The sequence below is a fragment of the Zalophus californianus genome, chromosome 6 (genome assembly GCF_009762305.2).
Source record: "Zalophus californianus isolate mZalCal1 chromosome 6, mZalCal1.pri.v2, whole genome shotgun sequence".
In the NCBI taxonomy this organism is placed as follows: domain Eukaryota; kingdom Metazoa; phylum Chordata; class Mammalia; order Carnivora; family Otariidae; genus Zalophus; species Zalophus californianus.
In genome coordinates this window covers 2,876,005-2,897,972 of record NC_045600.1, presented here as the reverse complement: position 1 = coordinate 2,897,972, position 21,968 = coordinate 2,876,005, and the positions used below count along the sequence as shown (strand labels likewise).

General features: G+C 39.3%; 1 protein-coding gene across 3 annotated transcripts in view; it reads left to right on the top strand.

Annotated features, from left to right (window-relative positions):
* RCOR1 (REST corepressor 1) overlaps positions 1–21,968 on the top strand; it is a 124,040-nt gene that overhangs the window by 59,454 nt on the left and 42,618 nt on the right. For all 3 annotated transcript variants that reach the window (XM_027570542.2, XM_027570541.2, XM_027570540.2), the window contains exon 3: positions 19,883–19,966. In XM_027570542.2, coding sequence (XP_027426343.1) covers positions 19,883–19,966 — 84 coding nt within the window. The remainder of the gene's footprint in view (positions 1–19,882; positions 19,967–21,968) is intronic.

Here is a 21,968-nt window from a genome sequence, read left to right as displayed (position 1 = left end):
CACCCTGAGATCATAACCTGAGTGGAAATCAAAATTTGGATGCTTAACTCACTGAGCCACCCAGGTGCCCCTGAATGATCTTTCTTTTTAAAAATGAGCTACAGGGTCACTTGGTTAAGTGTCTGACCTTGGCTCAGGTCATGATCTCGGGATCCTGGGATCAAGCCCTAAGTCGGGCACTGCACTCAGCGGAGAGTTTGCTTATCGCTCCCTCTCCCTCTGGACGTCCCCCAGCTTGTGCTCTCTCTCTCTCTCTCAAAATAAATAAAATCTTAAAACATGAGCTACAAACTGTAGTTTTGATGTTTTTCATGTTTATGGCTCTAATTCTGGGAGTTTTTAGAGTGTTACTTTCTTAGCAAGGGAGTGGCTACCAGTCCCCTCACGTTTCCTGAATATGGTAGGTTATCTGACCCTTCACCCAGTTTCCCCAAATGTTAACATCTTACATTACCATTACATTACATTATGAAAATTAAGAAGCCAGCATTGGTACATTACTATTACTAACCAAGCTCCAGACTTTATTCACATTTTGCTAGTTAATGTGCTTTTTCTGCTCTGGAATCCAATTCAAGGTACCACATTGCATTTAATTGTCCTGCCTTCCCAGTTTCTGCTGGTCTGTGACAGTTTCTCAGTCTTAACTTGTTATTCAGTCTTAACTTATTATTCATGATCTTGAGAGTTTTGAGGCGTTCTAGTCAGGTTTAGGTATTGTGTAGAATATCCCTCAATTTATCTGACCTTTTTTCTTATGATTAGACTGCGATCATAGGTTTGCAGAAGAATCTACAGAGATAAAGTGCCCTTCGCATTTCATCGTATTGGAGTTGGAGGGCAGTGTATGTGCTGTAATCATGACTTCTCACTGGCTATATTAACTTTGATTACCTGGCCCAGGTAATGTTTACTAGGTTTCTCTGCTATAAAGTTACCCCAATCCCCTTTCACACTCTATTCTTGGAAATCAAGTTACTAAGTACAGACCACACTTGAGGGAATTAATCTCCACCTCTTGTAGGGAGTATTTATGTAGATTATTTGAAATTCTTCAGAGAAGTTGCTTTCTCTAGGAAATATCTTCTTTGCCCATTTTTCTGTTGGTTTATTGGGCTTTTTACTTGGTTTTAAAAAGCCCTTTACTTAGGATCTCCATAAATATTTGGATAAATTACTAACTACCTACTTGCATTTGAATGGGTAGGTTTGTTGATAGAAAGTTATGAGATCTTTACTATCAAACAAATGTCTCTCCATCTCATCAGCATTTATAAATAGCTAAGTACCAGAATCATTAGGGCCCCATAAGTCTTCCATTTTTATATTGGCTATTCTGGTGCCAGATAACATAATATTATCAACAACAGAGAAACTCACCTTGTTTTACCAGAAATTCCTGTGAAGTGCCACAGAATACCAGGACAAAGAATTATGCTTATTTCTTAAACAAGAAATAGAGCAATTCTTGATTTACCTTGAATGTAATCAAGTGTGGTTGAGAGAACACCAGGCCGGAATAGGGATGGGAGCCTGCATTGAAGACAACTTTGACACCATATCACCTGGGGCAAGACACTTCATGTCTCTAAGAGTATGGTTTCCTCACTTACAAACTAAGCAAACTCCGTCTATGATTTTTTTTTTTTTTTTTTTTTAAGATTTATTTATTTGACAGAGACACAGGGAGAGAGGGAACACAATCAGGGCGAGTGGGAGAGGGAGAAGCAGGCTTCCCAAGGAGCAGGGAGCCCAATGCTGGGGCTCGATCCCAGGACCCTGGGACCATGACCTGAGCCGAAGGCAGACACTTAACGACTGAGCCACCCAGGCGCCCCAACAAACTCCCATCTGTGATTATTCTTTGTAGCTTTAATATTCTGAGTCAGTTTCTGAGCTTGCATGAATTTTGGAGACATTCTTGCAAAAGTAATGTGAAGTACTATCACATGGACAGTAGAGGGGAAATATTTCTTGCTGCTGTTTATGGAATAGATTTGGATTTGGAAGCAAGGAGGAGAATCTGAAAGTTTGGTAAGGATGTTATTACAACCCGAACAAGGCACTTAGGGCCTAGACCAGCGTTTGGAAATGTGGGAGAAGATAGCCAGAGCCAAGAAGCCTGAGGGAAGTGACGGTCAGTTATTTTTAGGTTTGTTGTTTTGTTTTGTTCTTGCTTGCTTTGCTCCCAACAGTTGGCTTTAACAATAAGAGTAATCAATTATTTGGTAAGTGGAATACTGAAGGTGAGCCAAGGCATTTAGCCAAGAACCTTACATGTATTGTCTCATTTAATTCTTTGACTGTGAGGTGGAGATTCTTTTTATACTGCCTTTTCCAGATAAGAAGATAAAGGCTACCTTCTAAGAAACTTCCAGTGTCTTAAACTTTGTAAGTGCAGAACTGGAACTCTAACCTGTGATCGTTTTCTAACCCATGCTGGTTTGAGCTCTGAGCTCCTCTCTTTAACCAACTCCTCCTAGTAGGTTCTCTGTAGATATGAGCCAAAGTTAGTATGGTTTATGTGCTCTGCTGAATGTGAACATTTTGCTGCTTTTTAATAAAATAGCTCTAAGAATTTGATGTACAAGGTAAGTGATATTTGTTGTGATTTGTAAGTGATTTTCTTAACAAATATGGAAATTTGAACAGATACCTTTGCATAGGTTTTTTTGGGCAAAAATTAAGTTTCTTTTCATATCTTGTGTAATAAAATTAACTTTTCAATCTGTTCTAAATTAAAAGAAAAAGAGATGTACCTTTTCTGTGACTGCTAATAAGAAATTGACAGCATCTGGGTTTCTGCCATTGTTAAAGTGTGTTATTACCAGATTAGTATGCTATGAAGAAATTGTACGACGGTTTTCATCTTCAAGTATAATATTAAGGATAGAAGTTTCAGGATGCTTGGGTGGCTCAATCGGTTAAATGTCTGCCTTTCTGCTCAGGTCATGATCCCAGGGTCCTGGGATCGAGCCCCACATCGGGCTCCCTGCTTGGCGTGGAGCCTGCTTCTCCCTCTCCCTCTGCCTGCTGCTCTCCCTGCTTGTGTACTCTCTCTCTTTCTCTGTCAAATAAATAAATAAAATCTTTAAAAAAAAAAAAAGGATAAAGTTTCCTTAATATGGTTTGACTTGCATAAGTTACCATCTTAAAAGCTGGCTCAGATTTGTTTTTAAAAGAGAACCACCAGTAGTATTGTATATTGTGATATTGCTGAGTTCTGGGGTATAATGTGTATTTTTATATAAGTGCTGTTGTTTGAATTAGAATAGTAATAGTTGTAGCTTCAGACTGCATATACAATACAGATCATTGCTTACAAGAATGAGATGGTATCCCCCAGAAAAGTCCATTATGAAATTGTATATCATATGTCAAAAAGGAAGGAATTCCTTCCCTACTTCCTATTTAAAAACACAACAGAAAGTCTTATTTTTAATTTGGCTCTGTGCTTTCTGGAGCCCAGCTTGTTTGAACACTGCTCTTGGGTCTGATTAGGATAGTGTCAGTATATTCAGAAATTACGCCTGCGCTACACTTGTCATGCTTCTAACAGGGCATTTTAGACTGTGTGGGACCAGAAATGCTCAGCAGTTTTTTAGAGGGATATGGCACTGTCGGGAAAGACTGTGGCGGCTGAAATCTAATAAAATTCTCACAAATCTGGATTAATTGTAGAAAAGTCAGTAATAAGTAAGTTAAAAAATATCTGACCCATCGTGCTTTTTTTTATTGCACCAAAAGATTGGCTATTCATTCCTTCTTTCATTAAACTACATCAGTAGCTTTATACTCTCAGCATCTCCTAACCTCTTAAGATTAAAGAGAGAAGAAAATAGTGTTTTTCCTAAGAAAAATTTAGTCAACAGTATAATTTGTATTTGTTAAGTATTAAGCTTTGGGACAAGCACTGGCAGAGAGCAGCTCCATGGACAGTAGCTACTCTCGTTAAGGGTGAGCACAGGTGTTGCTGGAGCCCAGGGAGGCCCCTCTTAACTTACCTCGTTCTGTTTATAGAAACATGATTTCAGTTGGACATGAGTTGTATGGGATGATTCTGTAAGGTGCTTCTTCATAGTCTGCTGTTTTACTTGACTGTTTCCCCACCTTAAGTGTCCTTCTACAACTTTTAATGTGTGCGTAGTTTCCACTATATTGCTGTACCAAACTTTAAGTGTCTGTTGTTGGACATTTGAGCTGTTGCCAATTTATTTATTTTTTTAAGATTTTATTTGTCAGAGCGAAGAGAGCACAAGCAGGGGGAGTGGCAGACAGAGGAGAAGCAGGCTCCCTGCTGAGCAAGGAGCCCCATGCGGGCCTCGATCCCAGGACCCTAACCTAAACCGAAGGCAGACACTTAAACTGACTGAGCCACCCAGGCTTCCTGAGCTATTGCCAGGTGATTGCCATTTTTAGCAGCACTTGATGAACAACTTTGTAGATGGATCTTTTGTTTTAGGATAAATTACTAGAGCCTTTGGTAAACATTGCCAAACTGCCCTTTAGAAAGCCTAAACTAATTGACAGCACACATCTGCCAACATTTTTGGTGGCTACTTTATCTGTACCCATTTCTGACATCCTGCTCTACCAAACTTTTGGAAAGAATGCTGTGTTCTCTTTTTCCTATCTCAGCTCTTCATAAGGAAGTTCTTAGAACGTGTGTGAATTCAAAAGATATGTCCTCAGCTGGCAGTTCAAGTAGTTGATGTTTTTGCTGGACTGTGGGGAAGTGGTGAGGATATTGGGAATGTTGTGTTCTGGGGTGAACCTCCCAAGCCCCTGTATTTCTTAAGATGGTGGTGCATCCCCATTAATCAGACGGTGGCTTGAGGGTTTTCCCTCTAGGAGTACCTGGTGGTGAAACACCAGTATAGTCTTTCTTGCCTATTCGGAGGAGTGTTACTTTTGTGACACCAGCATGGTGTTGAAGGCACTGGGAGAAAGCTCATGAAATCAACACTGTGCCACCACTGGTGTCTTGGAAGTATTTTGTCCCTTTTTGTTTTGGTTTAAGGTTTATATGTGGTGATACTACATTGGTGTTAAATGTTGAGTCAATTAAATTGATAGCATTGAAGAAACATATTTGTATTTTCTCTAGAGAAGACTGAGTTTGAGTCCAAGGCACCTGTAGGTCAGGGGAATGAGAAAAAAATAAACGGAGTCCAGAAATCCAGTTGCTAGTATAAGCAGAGTTTACTTCAGTGGCATTTGATTAGAATCTAACTTCCTCCTTGGGAATCAGGAAAGGGATACAGGTGAGGCATTGGCTGGACTCAGGTTACTGGACACTATACAACTAGTTCTGAGGTCAGCTTGGAATATTGTGAATCATGGTATGTTTGAAATAGCCTGTCTGTGGGGATAGAGTTTGTGCTGCTCAGCCTTTTGGCTCCCACCCTTGTCAGTCTGGACTGCTGGGGTGATCCAGATTAGAGTATGTACTGCTCCCTTTCTAAAGCTTTCCATGAGCTGGCCACCTAACTTGTTACTTTATTCATTTTAACTTACTCATCTTTTATGAAGCACCTTGAATGTGTCAGACAGTGAAGATACACAGGTCTCAAGGACCTCAGTCTTAATAGGGGAGACAGAAGAGGACAATTGTTATTAAGTAGGTACCAGGAACTTACTAATATGTGCCCCTTTTAATGCTCATAGAAACCTGGACACAAGGAAAGCATTCTCCATTTTTCAGCAGGGGTCCGTGAAACTGTTCCGCATCCCTCACGGACAGGGTGGTTAAGATAGGATTCAGACCTTGCATGGGATTTAGTCTCAGATGGTGAGCTCAGATTCTGGCCGGTGTTGGGCTTGAATGCAAGTCATTTAACCCCTGTTTTCAAACATAGAGTAGAACAGTTCTTACCTCATAAGGTTGTTTTGTGTATTTTATGACACAGAAATGTAAAATACTTTAGCTCAGTTAGTGGCACATAGTAAGAGTTAATAATAATGAAATCTTATTGATCCCAAAGTCACTCATAATAATCACTACCAATAATAATTGAGTCTTAACATACAGAGCCCCTTTTCTTTGCCCAGCAGCAACATGTCTTTGTTTTTCCTCTTTTTTTCTTTGAAGGTTTTTAACTTTGAAGTAATCTCTACGCCCAGCATGGGGTTTGAACTCACAACCCCAAGATCAAGAGTCATAGGCTCCACTGATTGAGCCAGTCAGGCGCCCTGCAGTGTGTCTTTATGCAAACCATGAACGATCAGACTTTAAGCTATGAGAATGTTATGGGAGTATTGAGGAGGGGTGGACCGCTCGCCTGGCCTGGGAGAGTTAGACTTTGCAAAGATGCTAATCCTTGGGCTACCTTGAAAGAGTAATGATAGTCAGCTGGTGGGAAAAGATAGCGAGGGGCATTGCAGTGAGATGGAAGTGCACCAAGGAGGATGTGGGAAAGTAAAAAGGCACAGCAGTAGAATTACTACGTGTGGGTGGATGAGTCCTGAGAATGGGACATAAGGTTAGGAAGGCTGGCCAGATTGTGTAGGGCCTTAGAATGTTATGGTTTTATCCTAAAAACAATGGGGAAGCTGTGGGAGGATTTGTTTTCAAAGCAAATTTATTTTAGAGTAGTTTTAGATTTACAGAAGTTACAAAGAGAAGTCCTGTGTATCCGGCTCCCTGTTTCCCCTGTTACTAATATCTTACATTAGTGTGGTACATTTGTTACAACTAATGAACCCATATTGATTCATTATTGTTATCCAAAATCATAATTTATTCAGATTGCCTTAGTTTTTACCTAATGCCCTTTTCCTGGTCCAGGATCCCATCCAGGACACGACGTTCCATTTAGTTGCCATGTCTCCTTAGGCTCTCTCTCGGCTGTGACACTGTCTTGAAGACTGTCCTTGTGTTTGATGACTTTGGCAGTTCTGAGGAATACTAGTCAGGAATCTTCAGTTGGGATTTGTCTGTGTTCTTCTAATGGTTAGACCGAAGGTATTGGGAGGAAGACCCCAGATGTAATGTGCCTTTCCTATCACATGTCAAGGGCACATACTAGTAACATGGCTTAGTCTCTGTCGATGTTGGCTTTTATTGCCTGGCCGAGGTCGTATTTGTCAGGTATCTCCACTGTGAGGTTAATCACTCCCTTCCCCCCTCCCCACCCCCCCCCCTTCTATAACATCTTCTTTTGAGGAAGATACTATGTGCATTCCACACTTAAGGAGGCGAGGGTTATGATCTCTCTCTGTGGAAGGATTTTAAACATCAGAAGTGATTTAATCGGAATTGTGAGTCAGAAAGATTGCTTTAGCCAGAGTGGAGAGACTGACGTTGGGGATAGGTTCATGTGTGGGGTCTTGGTTAGCCTGGAGAGTTCCAGATAAGGTGAGAAAAGATGAAGACCTCAACTTAAGACAGTGGCAGTGGGGTTAGAAAGAGAGTGATTTGAGGAAAGCTGAGGAGGTATAATTGAGGGGTTCAGTAGGTTGGGGTTAGGGGCCTGGCAGGAAGTGGGGGGAGGAGGGGTTCAAGATGACTTGCAGGAGTACATACTATCAGCATGACTTACCAAATACTGATGTTGACTTTCATCACCTGGTGGAGTTAGGGTATGTCAGATTTCTCTCAAATTCAGGAGCACTTGGATGAAGTTTGAAGTGTTTTTTGTTTTTGTTTTTTTTTAAGAATATTTATTTATTTGGGGGAGGGGAGAGAGCCTGCGTGCGCACCAACGGGGTTAGGGAGAGGGAGAAGCAGGCTCCCTGCAGAGCAGAGAGCCTTATGCGGGGCTCAATACCAGACTCAATCCCAGGACCCTGAGATCATAGCCTGAGCTGAAGGCAGATGCTTACCTGACTGAGCTACCCTGAAGTTTGAGTTTTTAAGGGCTTTTAAAAAAAATGTTTTAATAGAAATGGGGTTGCATCACCCTTTTTTTTAAGGATCTTATTTATTTGAGAGAGAGAGAGAGAGAAAATGAGCAGGGGGGAGGTGCACAGGGAGAGGGAGAAGCAAACTCCCCGCTGAGCAGGGAGCCTGATGCAGGACTTGATCCCAGGACCCTGGGATCATGACCTGGGCTGAAGGCAGATGCTTAACCAACCGAGCCACCCAGGCACCCTATTAAGGGCTTTATAATATTTCTGTGTTTACTGTAGCCTTTAATTCCAGAGAGCTCGTGATAAAAAATTATGCACTTATTTATTCCAACTTAACCTTTTAGCATTTTAAAAAAGAAGAGCTTGGAGGAGAACCAGACAAAGACGTGTATAATTTGATTGTAGGAAGATAGAAGTATTTAGATACCAAAATTGTTTCTGAATTCTTTGATTTATAGAGGACAGACTTGTCATTTGAGAATTCTTAAATGTTAAAGTAATTAATGGGATAATATTGTGAGGTGGAAAAATGTGCTTTAGCTTTTGATCTCTTTATACTTCTGATAACTTATGGTTTCTCTAAAATGTAGGCCTTGTATATGACAGTTAACATAATGGGTTCTGGAATCTGCTGCTCATGGGTGAGATCTTGGGCAGGTTACTTCATCTCTCTATGCCTTAATTTTCCAATCTGTAAAATGAGAATAGTGCTTCAGAGGGTTGTTAGGAAGATTAAATGAGCTAACACAGGTAAAAGCGCATCGTACTTGCTACATAGTTAAGTACATATGTTAGTTATAACAGTAGTAATAATAATATAGTAGTAATGCCGTTCAGATTGATTTACATTTCCTTCAGAACACCCAGAATAAGAAGCCAAAAATTTGGAGTCACAAAATGATTTTTGATTCATAACCTAAATTTAACACCCAGGGTAAGTTTATGGATACATAGCTTCACAGAATATAACAAAAGTATGGATGGCCAGTTGGTAAATTTAAGAATAAGAATCTCCCAATTTATTATTTATTTATTTATTTATTTATTTATCAAAAAGATTTTATTTGAGAGACAGAGCACAAGCAGGGGGAGGGGCAGAGGGAAGAGGGAGAAGCAGACTCCCCACTGAGCAGGGAGCCCGACACAGGGCTCGATTCCAGGACCCCAGGATCATGACCTGAGCTGAAGGCAGACGCTCAACTGACTGAGCCACCCAGGTGCCCATGGATCTATCAATTTTTTTTAAAAGAGACTTTATTTATTTTATTTTATTTTTTATTTTTTATTTTTAAGATTTTATTTATTTTAGAGAGAGAGAATGAGAGATAGAGAGCACGAGAGGGAAGAGGGTCAGAGGGAGAAGCAGACTCCCCGCTGAGCAGGGAGCCTGATGCGGGACTCGATCCCGGGACTCCAGGATCATGACCTGAGCCGAAGGCAGTCGCTTAACCAACTGAGCCACCCAGGCGCCCGACTTTATTTATTTTAAGAGGTAGAGGGCGCCCGACTTTATTTATTTTAAGAGGTAGAGGGCGCCTGGGTGGCTCAGTTGGTTAAGCGACTGCCTTTGGCTCAGGTCATAATCCTGGAGTCCCGGGATCGAGTCCCGCATCAGGCTCCCTGCACAGCGGGGAGTCTGCTTCTCCCTCTGACCCTCCCCGCTCTTGTGCTCTCTCTCTCATTCTCTCTCTCTCAAATAAATAAAATCTTAAAAAAAAAAAAAAGATTTATTTGAGAGAGAGCATGCAAGCAGGGGGAGGGGGAAAGGGAGAGAATCCCAAGCTGACTTCCTGCTGAGCATAGAGTCCCATGCGCAGCTTGATCCCGTGACCCTGAGATCATGACCTGAGCTGGAATCAAGCTTCAGATGCTCAACTGAATGAACCACCCAGGTGCCCCCCATCCCCACACCCCTGTAAAGTTAATCTTTCATCTTTAGAATGGTTTGGCTATGATTCACTACCCCTGAGTTACATGTTGTTAATCTCCAGAATTCTGGTCTTTTTCAAAAGCCCTTAAATTGGACATGATTTTTATTTTTTTATAGGCAGTGTTTACAAAGTCTTGTTTACTTCCCATTTCTTTTTTGAATATTAACCTTCCTTTCAGGATTTTTTTTTCCCTGAGCAAATTCTTTAGTGTAGGTAAAAATCTCCCAAAGTAGTTGTTGTAGTTTGCCCATATTTCTGAGAATTCTGCAGGATACATTCTTAATATTTCCCCTTACCACTTTCAAGGTATTCTGCTGTATCTGGCTTCTGGGAATTTACTGTCTGTCATTGTATTTGTAGGTGATCTTTTTCTCTGAGGCTTTTAAAATTTACACCAACTTTTATGAAAGGTCTTTTTTTTTTTTTTAAGATTTTTTATTTATTTTTTAACAGAGAGAGAGACAGCGAGAGAGGGAACACAAGCAGGGGGAGTGGGAGAGGGAGAAGCAGGCTTCCCGCGGAGCAGGGAGCCCAATGCGGGGCTCGATCCCAGGACCCTGGGACCATGACCTGAGCCGAAGGCAGACGCTTAACGACTGAGCCACCCAGGCGCCTGAAAGGTCTTTTTTTTTTTAAGGTATAATTGACACACAATAAAAGGCATAGATCTTTAGTGTTAAGTGAGATTTAACAATCGTATGTTCCTATGTGTATCTAGCACCTCAGACAGTGTGAAGATTTCCATCACCCCACATAGCTCCCTCCTGCCCCTTTCCAGTTACCATCCCTCCTCTACCATCCACTCTCATTTCTGTCACCACATAAGGGGTTTTACTGTTCATGGATTTCATATTAATACATTATGCAGCATATATTCTTTATTATCTAGGGTTTTTTGCTCTTTGTGTTCTTTTGTTTTTGAGATTAATCCATGTGGTTGCTTATATCAGCAATTTGTTCCTTTATGTCTGTGTAGCGTTCTTTTGTATGATTGTACCTCTGTTCCATTCTTAATCTGTTGATGGATACTTGGAGTGTTTCTAGTTTTTGGCTGTTATGAATAAGGCTGCTATTATTCTTTTTGTGGATAAATATTTCTCTTGAGTACGTATATAGGAATTGAATTGCTAGGTAATAAGGTGGTTTTAAGCTCAACTTTGTAAGAAGTTGTCTCAGACAATTTTTAAGATTGCTCTTTTTGTCTGTGGAATACCTTAGTTTCACCACAATGGGGCCTGGGTGTGATTTTCTTTTTATTCATCCTGCTTAGTGGAGATACTTCCTTTGTTTATGGATTCATGTCTTTCATCATATCTATAAAATGTTCAGGTTTTATTGGTTCAAATACTGCCTCCTCAAATCTATATTCTTTTTCTGGGAACTTGATTATACATAGGTTAATCTTTTTCCATCCACCACAAATCTTAACCTGTCTTTCATATATCTCTTCTTATTTCTGTGTTGTATTATGAATAATATTTTAGCTTTTTTGTAGCTTTTCAGCTGCATCTACCCTGCTACTTAATTTATTTATTGAGTTTTTCTTTGGATGATTTTTCTTTTTTTTTTTTAAGTACTAGCTGGTTCTTTTTCAGATCTGTCTGGTAATTTTTGGTGCTGTTTTGTTGCTTATTCATTCCAACTTTCTTTAAACATTTCGTATATATTTATAATTTTGTATTTGTTAATTACAACATCTACAAACCCTCACACTAATAGTATTTTTTTTCTAACATTTGTCATCTTTGAATTTGAGATCATCTTGGTTGATCCTCTTGTGGCAAACTGAGTGCTTGCTTAATCCTCCAGAAAAGTTGGCTTCCTCTCCCTACCCCCACCCCTTCTGCTAGGCCAAGGAGAGGAAGAAGGGGAGATAGCCCTTATTTATAGTTAACAGGTTTTTAAAGTTGTTTGTTGCCCACCTGGTTTTAGGCACTAGGTCGGTGGTAATATGTCTCACTATACACTATAAAATAGTAAGAGTAAGATCAAATTCACTGAAACTAAAACAGAACAAAACAAAAAACAAAACAAAAAGAAAACCAAACAAAAACAACTAAAAGAAAAGTTTTTAAAACTGAAACTGAGTGTGATAGTGCTTTCTTTACTTTATTTCCATTATAGTGGATGTCCCTGTTAGAGTTTAGAGTTCTTTAATTCTGAAGATATATTTAGTTTATTTTTTGTAAGTAATCTGTACAGCTTTTCTCGTTTTTAGGAAAAGAGGAACATAAGAATTAAAATTATTATGAAGTGATTGTTCACAGATTTTAAATGAATTTCCTTAGTGTTTTTCTTTAAAAGAAAATGTAATTGCAGATATACTATTGGAATGCATTTTTATAGTGAAAAATCCAAACAAAAAGGTAATATAAGGTATAGCAAAACACAAATTCATTTTTCCTCCCAATCTAGTGCCCCACTTCTTTCCTAGAATTATCCACTATTTAAATTTTCAAGGTGGTTTGTCTTATTTACAGTTTGTATTTTTGCTTTTTAATTATTTCTTAAGGATTTATTTATTAGAGAATATGCAAGCAGGAGGAGGGTCAGAGGGAGAGGGAGAGGGAGAGGGAGAATCTCAAGCAGACTCTGAGCTTAGTGCGGAGCCTGATGGCAGGGCTCAATCCCAGGACCCCGAGATCACGACCTGAGCTGAAACCAGGAATTGGACCCTTAACTGACTGAGCCACCTAGGCACCCCGCTTTTTAATTCATTTATTCACAAAGAAATACATAAGCTAAAAGCAATTAAAACAAGTATTCTCACTTGCTTTTTATAACAGCTTTTTTGAGATATAATTCACAAAATGTATTATTCACTTGTTTAAAATGTACAATTCAGGGAACCTGGGTGGCTCAGTCAGTTAAGTGTCTGACTTCTGCTCAGGTCATGATCCCAGGGTGCCGGGATCAAGTCCTGAATCCCTCTCCCTCTGCCACTCCCCTGCTTGTGCTCTCTTTCTCACTATCTCTCTCTATACGTGTCAAATAAATAAATAAAATCTTTAAAAAAATAAATGTATGTAGCCCTAATAACATGTAGCTTCATTTTTATATTTTTAATATTTACATTATGGTATTATATATTTCCTTTAACTTTTTGGAATCAAAATTGTTATCTGTACATCTGATCAATTTTATATTCTGTATTTAATTCCTTTGACTGCATATACTATGATTTAGCCAATTCCTGTTGATAGACCTTTAAATATTTCCTGTATTTAGAACCATAAACAAGCATCTGGTAACAGTCATATCAGTCGTGGTTCTCCAGAGAACCAAACCAGTAGGGGTGTGTGTGTGTAAATTTTCACCAATAGCTTATATACATACTTAATGAAGCAATATGCTGATGCTTTCTGTTCTTAATTTAAAAAAAAATGCTGATTAGGTCCAGTAAGTTAACTTCACAGGTCTGACCTGTAATTTGAAAAACATTGCTATTGTATATATTTTATATCTAGAAATGGATTGTTGGTTTGCAGGGTATCCATACTTCAACTTTATCATAAGCTGCCAACTTTCTAAAGTAGTTATGCAAAGGTACATTCTCAATAGTGAATTCTTTCTTCTCCCCCTTCATGGAAATTGGTAATTTCGATTTCTTTGTAATCCTTCTACTTCCATCAGGTCTGGGTTTATTTCTTAAGGTTTGTAACACTTGGCAATCGACTTTAAACAAAAAGAGCAGCTTCAGAGTTAGCACCCTCAGAAGACATCAATATCAATCCAGAAATTAATGACATTGCTTTTTTTCATCATATTTGTATTCTTCAGTTCACAGCAAAATGGACTAGTTTTTGGTGTGCATATTTGTGAGTTACAGTAGGCATCGTTCCATACAAGCACCACAGGACAGTTTCGTCTCTTCAAAAAATTACCTTGTATGGGTCTTAGCCTTCCTCCCACTTCTAAGCCCTGAAACGTTGATCTTTTTCCTGTCATTATAGTTTCACCTTCCCCAGAATGTCATATAAATGGAATCATAGAATATGTAACCTTTGGAGACTGACTTCTGTAAGTATGATGCATTGGAGATATGGCCACGTATCAGTAGTTTATTTTTATTGCTGTGTAGTTTTCCAGCATGTGGATGCTCTGCAGTTTATCCTTTTACTCCTTGAAGGACATTTTTTCCTCCCGATTTTCACTGATTGTGAATAAAGCTGCTATAAATATTGTGTGCAGGTTTTATTGTGAACATGTCAGTTCTGTAGGATATATATATCTAAGTGTGATTATTGGGTCAGTCATTTGTTAAATGTCGAATCTTTAAAAAAAACTATAAAACTTTTCCTGAGTGATTTTGATCATTTTATTTTGCATTTATATTAGCACTTTATGAAAGTTTCAGATACTCCTTATTCTTGCCAGTGCTTGGTATTGTCCATTTCTTTTTTCTTGATCTTTTTCTCTTTCAGAAAAGAGAGCTAGAAAGAGAGCATGCTGTAGCTGGGGGTTGGGGGTAGGACAGAGGGAGAGAGAGGCTCTTAAGTGGGCTCCACACCAACATGGGGATGGATCTCACCACCCTGAGATCATGACCTGAGCCAAAATCAAGAGTCAGACACTTAACTGACTGAGCCACCCAGGCGCCCCTATTTCGTTTATTTTAGACATTCTAATAGTATGTGTTGAATTCTCATTATGGCTTTAATTTGCATTTCCCTAATGGCTAATGATCTTGGGCATTTTTTCATGTGCTTACATGCCATCTGTGTATTTTCCTCTGGTGAAGTAGTTCAGATCTTTTGCCCATTTTTTAAAAATTGGGTCATTTTCTTACTGCATTTTTGAAGTTCTTTACATACATTCTGGTAACAAGTCCTTTGTCAGATACGTGATTTGCAAATGTTTTCTCACAGTCTACAAGGGGCTCTTAATGATTTCTTTTGCAGAGTGTAAGTTTCAAGGTTTTGATTAGGCTCAGTTTACCATTTTAAACTTTTTAATTTTTTTTAAAGATTTTTTTGACAGAGAGAGATAGCAAGAGAGGGAATACAAGCCGGGGGAGTGGGAGAGGGAGAAGCAAGCTTCCCGCTGAGCAGGAGCCCAATGCGGGGCTCAATCCCAGGACCCTGGGATCACGACCCGAGCCGAAGGCAGATGCTTAACGACTGAGCCACCCAGGCGCACATAAATTTTTTTTTAAAAAAGATTTTATTTATTTTTTTTGAAAGAGAAATCACAAGCAGGTGGGAAGGGCAGTGGGCAGGGGCAGAGGGAGAGGGACAGCTGACTCCCTTCGATGTGGACCTTGACCCCAGGACTCCAGGATCATGACCTGAGCGGAAGGCAGATGATTACCCAACTGAGCCACCCAGGTGCCCCATTTTTAAACTTTTATAGATTGCACTTTGGGTGTCATATCTAAGGACTCTTCCTAAGCCAAGTTCAGGAAGATTTTCTCATTTTTTATTTATTTATTTTTATTTATTTAATTAAAGATTTTATTTATTTATTTGACAGAGAGAGGGATCACAAGTAGGCTGAACAGCAGGCAGAAGGAGAGCGAGAAGCAGGCTCTCTGCTGAGCAGGAAGCCTGACTCAGGACCCTGAGATCATGAGCTGAAGGCAGACGCTCAATGAACTGAGCCACCCAGGCGCCCAGATTGTCTCATTAAAAAAAAAAAAAAAAAAAAAAATTTACTGTTAGGTTTTACTTTTATCTATGAGATTCATTTTGAATAAAATTTTTATAAGGTGTTGAGGTATGTTCGAGGTTCACCTTTTCTTTTCTTTTCTTTTTGCATATGGAGATCAAATTGTGAAAATCCCCTTTATTAAAAGGGTATGGAATTGAATCCTTTCTCCATTGAATTGGTTTTGCACCCGATCACAAATCATTTGACCATATTTATATGAGTGTTTCTGAACTGCCTCCTGTTCCATTGATGTATGTTTTTTTGCCAATACCACACCGTCTTGATTACTGTTCCTTTATACAGTAAGACTTGACTTAGAGTTGTGTGCAACTTCCAACTTTGACCTGACAATTCTGGCCTCCCCTTTTACTCAGTCTTTCTAGCCTTTTGTTTTATATCAATGTGGACTCACAGATTGTTATTTTATTGCTGTCATTTAAGTTGTTGCTAATGTTGTTCTAGATTTGGCCAGGGGGAGACATATCCCTTCGTTCTTTGAACACTTCCTTACCTTCTGGCATAACAAGATGTTCTAGGGTCCTCTTGTCCATTTCCTGTCCTAGTTCTGGAATCAACCATTTCTCCAAGGAGACCTGGCTTCTTTTATAAGAGAATGGTATTGAGAATCAAGATCTGGGAGCTAGATGTGCACATTATTGCTGGATTGCAGCAAGACCGTCTCAGTGGACATTGAAAACTATGAGTTTGCACTAACATCCAGTCCTGTCCAGCACTACAGAATTCTTTCTGACCCCCCTTTATTTGTAACTCTTTCACTCAGCATAATTACTTTGAGATTCATTCGTATGTTTAAATAGTTCATTTTTTTTTTTTTAGAGAAAAGTTGCCAAGAAAAATTACTCCATTGAGTGGTATGTCACAATTTTAGGAAATTGCCAGACTTTCCCCCCAAAGTGATGGTACCATTTTACATTCCATCCAGCAGTGCACTAGAGTTCTAGTTCCTCCACATTATTGCCAAACCTTGATATTGTCTGTCTTCTTAATTTTATACTCCTAATAGGTTTGTTTTGAAATCTTGGATGGTTTTAATTTGCCTTTCTAGATTGACTAATTTGCATAGTTTTCTATTCTATGTACTTATTTGCCGTTCTTACGCCTTCTTTGGAGGCGTGTTTATTCAAATTTTTTGCCCAATTTTTTTTTTTTTAACAGTATCATTATTTCTTAATGTTGAGTTTTGAGGGTTCTTTATAGATTCTGGATACAAGGCTTTATCAGATACGTGATTTGTAATTTCTCAGTCTTTGGCTTGGCTTTTTGTTTCCTTAAAAGGGTCATTTGAAGTAAGCAGAAGTTCTTACTTTGGATGAAGTCCAGTTTGTGGATTTTTTTCTTTTATGGATTGTGCTTTTGGTGTTTTATGTAAGGTCTTTTTCCACCTAAGTTCAAAAAGGTCTTTTTAAAATTTTATGCATTTATTTATTTTTTTTTTAAGATTTTCTTTATTTGACAGAACAAGCAGGGAGAGGGAGAAGCAGGCTCCCCAAAGATCAGGGAGCCCGATACGGGCCTTGTTCCCAGAAGCCTAAGATCATGACCCGAGCCAAAGGCAGATGCTTAACCGACTGAGCCACCCAGGTGCCCCAAAAAGGTCTTTTTTTTAAAAAATTTATTTATTTGTATTAGCACATGTGCATGAGCAGGGAGAGTGGCAGAGGAGAGAGAGAATCTCAGGCAGGTCCCCTGCTGAGCGAGGAGCCCTGCACAGGGCTTGATCTCACGACCCTAAGATCATGACCTGAGTGGAAATCAAGAGTCGGATGCTTCACCAGTGAGCTCCTCAGGTGCCCCAGAAAAGGTTTTCTCATGTTTTCCTCTAGCAGTTTTTTAACTTCTGGTTTTACATTTAGTTCTATCATCAGTTTTGAGTTAATTTTTATATATTTGTATATGTAAAATATGGACCCATGTTAACTTATTTAAATATGAGTATCTATTTGTTCCAGCATCACTTGTTAAAAAGATTCTTTTTCTCCATTGAATTTTGCCTTTGCGCCTTTGTGGATAATCAGTCGATCCTATATGTGTGGTTCTGTTTTTGGACTCCATTATATTAATTTATTTCCCTGTATGCCAGTCCAACACTGTCTTGATTACTGAATATTTATAACTGTTTTGATTCAGGTAGATATTCCAGTTTTGTTCCTTTTCAAAGTTATTTTGGCTGTTTAGGTACTTTGTGCTCCTGTATGACTTTTAGATTGTTTTTCAGATCCCTAAGGGGAATAGGGATATGAAAGGGATATTCTTTAATTTTGATTTTTATTAACTATTTTGGTTTTTACTTTTTTTTAAAATTCTGATCTTGTTCCCTGCAACTTTGTTAAACTCCTTTGTTCTAGTAACTTTTTGTAGATTTTCTACACAGATGATCATGTTGTCTGTGAGTAAGACTTTTTTTTTTTTTTAGATTTTATTTATTTATTTGACAGAGAGAGACACAGCGAGAGAGGGAACACAAGCAGAGGGAGTGGGAGAGGGAGAAGCAGGCTTCCCGCCGAGCAGGGAGCCTGATGCGGGGCTCGATCCCAGGACCCTGGGACCATGAGCTGAGCTGGAGGCAGACGCTTAACGACTGAGCCACCCAGGCGCCCCCCGTGAATAAGACATTTTTAATTCTGCCTTTTCAATGTGTATTCCCTTTATTTCTGTTTTGACTTTTGATTTTTGTTTAAAGATTTATTTATTTATTTGACAGAGAGAGACACAGCGAGAGAGGGAACACAAGCAGGGGGAGAGGGAGAGGGGAGAAGCAGGCTTCCCGCCGAGCAGGGAGCCCGATGTGGGGCTCGATCCCAGGACCCTGGGACCATGAGCTGAGCAGAAAGGCAGACATTTAACTGACTGAGCCACCCAGGCGCCCCGTTGACTTTTGAGTTTTAATTTGAAATACAGCAAGGTTGTATATCGTGTGGGGTCCTCCCCACATACATCTTTGTTGATTTTATTTTATTTTTAGATTATGTGTAGCAGTAACATTTTTCTGAAAGTCAGAACTATTTCCTATTCCTGTCTCTCCATCGTTTACACCCCGTTCCCACCTTTGCCAGATTCATCGTGTCCACACTTTGGGTCTTTCCCTTCCACCATCCCATTGTTTTTCCTTAAAGTAACTGCCCCCTAGATTTTGCCAAAAATCTCTTTCTTTGTAAAACCTAGAACACATTGATAGATATGGCAGCTTCATAGAAGCAGGAATTCTTAAAGCAGACTTTATGAGCCTTCGGCTCAGGTCATGGTCCCAGGGTCCGGGGATCAAGCCCCGCATCGGGCTCCCTGCTCCGCGGGGAGCCTGCTTCTCCCTCTGCCTCTGCCTCTGCCCTTCTACCTGCTCAGGCGCATGTGCGGGTATGCTCTCTCTCGCACACACGCTCTCGCTCTCTCAAATAAATAAAATCTTGAAAAAGAAAAAACAAAGGTAAGAAAGAATACCTTTGGAAGTTTGGAGTGAGTGAGTTTGGGCCTAACTGGTGCAAAAGGCGTGTTAGTGAGCCTCTTATGTCTCGACTCCTCTGTACCTTTTGAAGATAACATTTAAATGTCTCTGATGTAGTGTGTGACTGCTGTTTGTGGTGAATCCAGTTATACATGTCAGCTCGACACATGCCACTTGTAGACCTTGGCCTACCATTTTGTATCATAGATTTTTAAGAATTTGAATGCATTTAAGAAGTTTGTTTTCAGGGGCGCCCGGGTGGCTCAGTCGGTTAAGCGTCTGCCTTCAGCTCAGGTCATGGTCACGGGGTCCTGGGATCAAACCTCAGAACCTCACGTCAGGCTGTCTGCCCATCGGGGAGCCTGCTTCTCCCTCCGCCTGCTGTTCCCCCTGCTTGTGCGTGCGCTCTCTCTCATAAATAAATAAAATCTTTAAAAATAAAAGTTTGCTTTAAGATTATTTTTAATGGTCATTCTTTAATAAAGTTGTTAAAAGAATCTTTGGATTCCTGTTGTCAAGTCCCTAAAAAGTTATTCTGGCAGAGAAGGGTAAAGGTATTCAAAGCACACATGAAGTATACATATTTTGAAAGAATCTTTGACGCTTCCCTTTTGGATGTCCCATGTCTGAAAGCAGAGCGTCCTAGTACATAGTGCTTAAACCACTGGGTACTGTAGCCATTCTGCCTGAGTTCAGTCCTGACTCCGCCTCGTTCTACTAAATGACCTGTTTCGTTTCCTCACCTAGCAAATGAGAATAATAAACCTGTCTGTTAATAGTAAAGGGCTTGGAAGTAGGTACATTTTGGCAGACTGCAGGGCCACCCTCACCCTATGATGGTAATTGTGCAGGTTTCACTGGGGCAGATTTCAGTAAAAGGTGGGTGATGTCACCATATTGTGAGGAATAAAAGACCAGAATGGTGCTGTTACTCATTGCTTATTGTGTCTCTTAAATTATAATAAGAATGTTCTTTTTTATTTCTCCCAAGCCAAACTAGCAAGACGCAGTCAAGAACGAGACAATCTTGGCATGCTGGTCTGGTCACCTAATCAGAATCTATCAGAAGCAAAACGTAAGTTTTAAAGGACTTTTATTTCCCCCCTTTCTTATTTAATGCAGTTTTAAAGTCAATTTTGTAGCTAAAAGTCCCTATACACGTTACATTTTTTTTTCTTCAAATTAAGTGTGCATTTCTTTACTGTGGCCTGTCATAAGGACTTAAAGATTGTTGACCAGTGGTTTCATAATCTACTTTTTTCAAAACACTGGAGTTACTACGAGGAAAAGCTTAGATTGGAAGAAAATTATAATGCAATGTTAAGTTCCATCAGCTGGGAATTGATAGATTTATAAATTTCTAATTGAAGGGTTACAAAGGGCAAATGTATATTACTGGAAACAGGCTTTATTTATAGTGTAAGACTTCAGCCTAGCTAGAAGGAGAACTGTTGAATTGATTCTGTTTTATGAGTTTAAAGTTGTATTAGGATGAGTACTCTGAGCTACTTTGAATCTTATTTTGAGGGGTTAGGGGTCCTATAGCTGTTAGTGATATTACTTATATATTCAGAGTTTGCTTTTTCAGCTTTTATGTCCCCTCTGCTCAGATGATACCAGCAAAATTAATTTTTGTCTTTGGCATTTTCAAAGTTTTTATTTTCTTCATAACTGAAGAAAAACTAAATCCCCTTTTGGAGAATTTTTCAATGGGGGTTCATGGATGGAATTTATGGAGATTTGTGAACTTAGAAATCACATGCAAAGTTTTTTTGGTGTATGTGTTTGTTTTTCTGGATTTTCAAAGGGGTCTTTGACAAAAATAGGTTAAGAATCAATGCTCTAAAAAAGGTTAGGCCTTGGAAAGCCACCAGTGGTAAATGTCATCAGGAAACTGTTTAATTGTGAGTAAAGGCTCAGATTTTTAGACTTTGATCAGGATTTCCCAATGTATATTTTCGTATGAGAGGACACATATTAAATATTCTCCTCTTGTATATTCAGTATCCATGTTAGCACATTTAAGGTGCACAGAGCTCATATGGTAAAGAAATAGGTTTAATTTTGATCAGGAAGGATTCTTTTTTGTACAGTCCCCTCCATGGAACACGGGAAATTGATCTACTCTTAATGCTGAATTTAGCAGTAATAAAATAATCTCAGTCTAATCTGATTTTAAGAGTATCTTAATTTTGCCTCTATCAGGCTGCTGCTTAATGAGTTTATAATGAAGAACAGAATAACAAAAGGAAGTGTATTGGCATTTCTGATGTCTTCACTATGCTGGGAGAGACCTTTTAAGTATTTCCTGTGTGTTTATTTCCCCTTTGAGTACTTGCATTAACTTACAAAAGCAATCTATTCCTTTTTTGAACATACTCTTTTTAACAGAAAGCTGAAAATCTGCCTCCCTGTAATTTTTAAAGCTTTACTTTCCTGAACTCTGCTAAATAGGTCTGCTTTCTGACAAGTCTTTCAGATGTTCAGTCTTCCCATCCCCTTTACCATCTCAGTCCAAGTTAAACCTGCCTGGTTGTTTCAGGTGTTTTTCAGATGGTTTGGTTTTTGGATCTCTCTCTTGCACTACTGGTATGTTCCAGTTGGGTCAGACTGCCCATATGAAATGATGGTGCCCAGAACCGAATATCCAGAATCATGAGCGTTCGTTGAATCTTTATGCCAAGCCCTGCACTAAAATGCATTCACTCTTCACAGTTACCCAAGAGGAAATTTTTGTCCCCATTTTACAGATGGCATTCCACAGTTCAAAGGTTTGTGAAACCAACACAGATAATAAGTGGTGAAGCCAATAGCACTATCCAGGTTTGCTGATATCACCCTGATTCATGCTCTGAGTGCTTCTCTCTGGGAGAACTCATTAGCTCTCAATGTTCTGTATTTCTGCCATGATCTTCTGTTCCTACAGTTCACAGTCGATCAGTGCCCTTTGTGATTGTATTACCTGTTGACATCTGTGGAGTCAAAATTTAATTTTGATATTCTCTTATTTTTCCTAGACCTAGAAGAAAAGAGCAGAATATGAGAAGTTAGTTGATTTTTAAACAATGGTATTGCCT